This window comes from Plasmodium falciparum, assembly GCF_000002765.6.
Source record: "Plasmodium falciparum 3D7 genome assembly, chromosome: 11".
NCBI classification, from domain to species: Eukaryota; Apicomplexa; class Aconoidasida; order Haemosporida; family Plasmodiidae; genus Plasmodium; species Plasmodium falciparum.
Window position 1 is genome coordinate 185001 of NC_037282.1, and position 2500 is coordinate 187500.

Sequence of the window (2500 nt, forward strand, 5' to 3'; positions counted from 1 at the left end):
CTGACCGATACGATGAGCTCGATCCATTGCTTGTATATCCATTTGTGGATTATAATCCGAATCAAATAAAATAACAATATCAGCAGTCGTTAAGTTAATACCAATACCACCAGCTCTGGTAGATAATAAGAAAATAAAATATTTACTATTCGGTTCATTAAATTGATTAATACGTACTTGTCTTTCATCTCCTGGTGTTGATCCATCAATTCTTAAATATGGGTAATTTTTCCATCGACAATAATCATCAATAATATCTAACAATCTTGTCATTTGTGAAAAAAGTAATACTCTCGAATTCTCTTTTTTTAATCTAGGTAATAATTTATCTAATAAAGACATTTTCCCAGATGTCTCAATTAAATGATTGCCTTCAATATATGGTGGTTCTTCAATGCCATCAAATAAATATGGATGGTTACAACATTTTCTTAACTGCATTAAAATATTAAGCATTTGATTTTTACTACCTGTCATAGCATTTAATACATCAATGTTTTTACTTAATATATCCGAATATAATTTCTTTTGTAATTTAGACATACCAACAAATATATATATTTCTCTTTTAGGTGGTAATGATTGCTCTACTTCGACTTTCAATCTTCGAAGCATAAATGGTTTTAATATGGTATGTAATTGTGTTATTATTTCACTTTGCTTATTATCATTCGTACTTATTTTTGATATATTAAACAAATTATCAAATTCTTCTGAGTTATCAAAGATTTTAGGCATCAAAAAATTTAAAAGAGACCATAATTCTTTTAAATTATTATGTAAAGGAGTACCAGTAATTAATAATCTATTTTCAGATCTTAAGAAACGTACAGATGAACTCAATACACTCTTTTCATTCTTAATTCGATGAGCTTCATCTATTACCAAAAAAAACCAATCAATATCATATAATGCACTCTTATCCTTTATAACAATTTCATAAGTTGTTAATAATACATCAAAATCTGAATGTAATAAATTTCTATTTAATTCTTTTCTTTGATCTTTATTTCCATAATATTTAAAAGCTTTCATGGGTGTGCACCATTTCTTTATTTCTTCATACCAATTATCTAAAGTCGATCTAGGACATATTATAATACTCTTCTTTTTTATATTCTTATTAAATCGTAAATAACATAATAAACTAATGGTTTGTAATGTTTTACCTAAACCCATTTCATCAGCCAAAATACCATTTATTTTAAAACGATATAATTGATATAACCAATTCAAACCTTCTAATTGATAAGGTTTCATCGTACCATTAATATTCATTGGCTGTTTTAAAATTATAGCTTCATCTTCTTCATTTGCATCCTTAAGTAACATAAAATCTTCTTCTTTTTCTGTTAATAAACAGCGTCCTTTTTTACTACTTTTCATTTGTGCATTCATTTTTAATCTTTGTCCTGCTAATTTTTCTGTATATCGTTTTGTTTGTGCAAGTAATTGTTCTAGTTTTTCTTGTAAATAATTCGGTTTCTCTTCACTATTATAATTATTATCATCATTATGGTTATTATTATCATCATTATGGTTATTATTATCTTCATTATGGTTATTATTATCATCATTATGGTTATTACTATCATCATTATGGTTATTACTATCATCATTATGGTTATTACTATCATCATTATGGTTATTACTATCATCATTATGGTTATTATTATTATCATTAATAGTACTCATATTAGTTGAACCCTTTTCTTTATCATTCATTTCCATAGAATCATCCTTTTTATTCCTAAATTCATCTTCTTCATTATTATCATATGATATTTCATTTAATTTCCTTTTCTTCATATTATCATTCATTTGTTCAGAATTCTCTTCATTATTATCCAAATAACTTTTTCTCTTATCATCATAGGAAACATGTGTATCATTACCAATATTCCTATGAACATTCTTATCATGATTATTATCATTACCATCCTCTACACTTGAATTCAATTTCCTATTCATCATATTCTCATTCATATTATTACCTTCTTTTGTAATATCATTAGAACTAACATTTAACTTTTTTAAATCTAATTCCTCATAATCCTTATCTTCTTTATTTATACCATTATTAAAATCTCTATGAACAAAGCCATTAGATTCTTTATCATAATTCTCAGTATTCTCATCCATATGAACACTTCCCACGTCGTTTTTCTTTTCCTCGTTTACATCATTACTACTTTTGAAATAGTCACGAACATTTCTAAACATTTTGAAATTCTTGTATATTTATTTAATAATTATTTCTTTCTTGTTATATATTACTTTTTTACACCCTCTCTCTTCCAGTTTATTAATTTATCTTTCTAATTTATAATTTAAAAAAAATTTACCTAACCACAAGCAGAAGAATTCTTTTAAGTATTAAATCATACAAATGTATATTACGATATCTCTGCTTTATTATATAATATTATATTTTTTTTATATGAATATATATTTACTTATACTAAAATATTATTAACAATAAAAAATAAAATATATATAT

At 24.6% G+C, this 2500-nt stretch overlaps 1 protein-coding gene across 1 annotated transcript in view; it reads right to left on the reverse strand.

Moving 5' to 3' along the window:
* PF3D7_1104200 (chromatin remodeling protein) overlaps nt 1-2223 on the reverse strand; it is a gene marked incomplete at both ends in the record, with an annotated part of 4841 nt that extends 2618 nt beyond the window's left edge. The window contains one exon of the mRNA XM_001347693.1: nt 1-2223. This exon is cut by the window's left edge and continues 1572 nt beyond it. Within this exon, the coding sequence (XP_001347729.1) occupies nt 1-2223 (2223 nt within the window).
* Between the last annotated feature and the right edge of the window lie 277 nt (nt 2224-2500).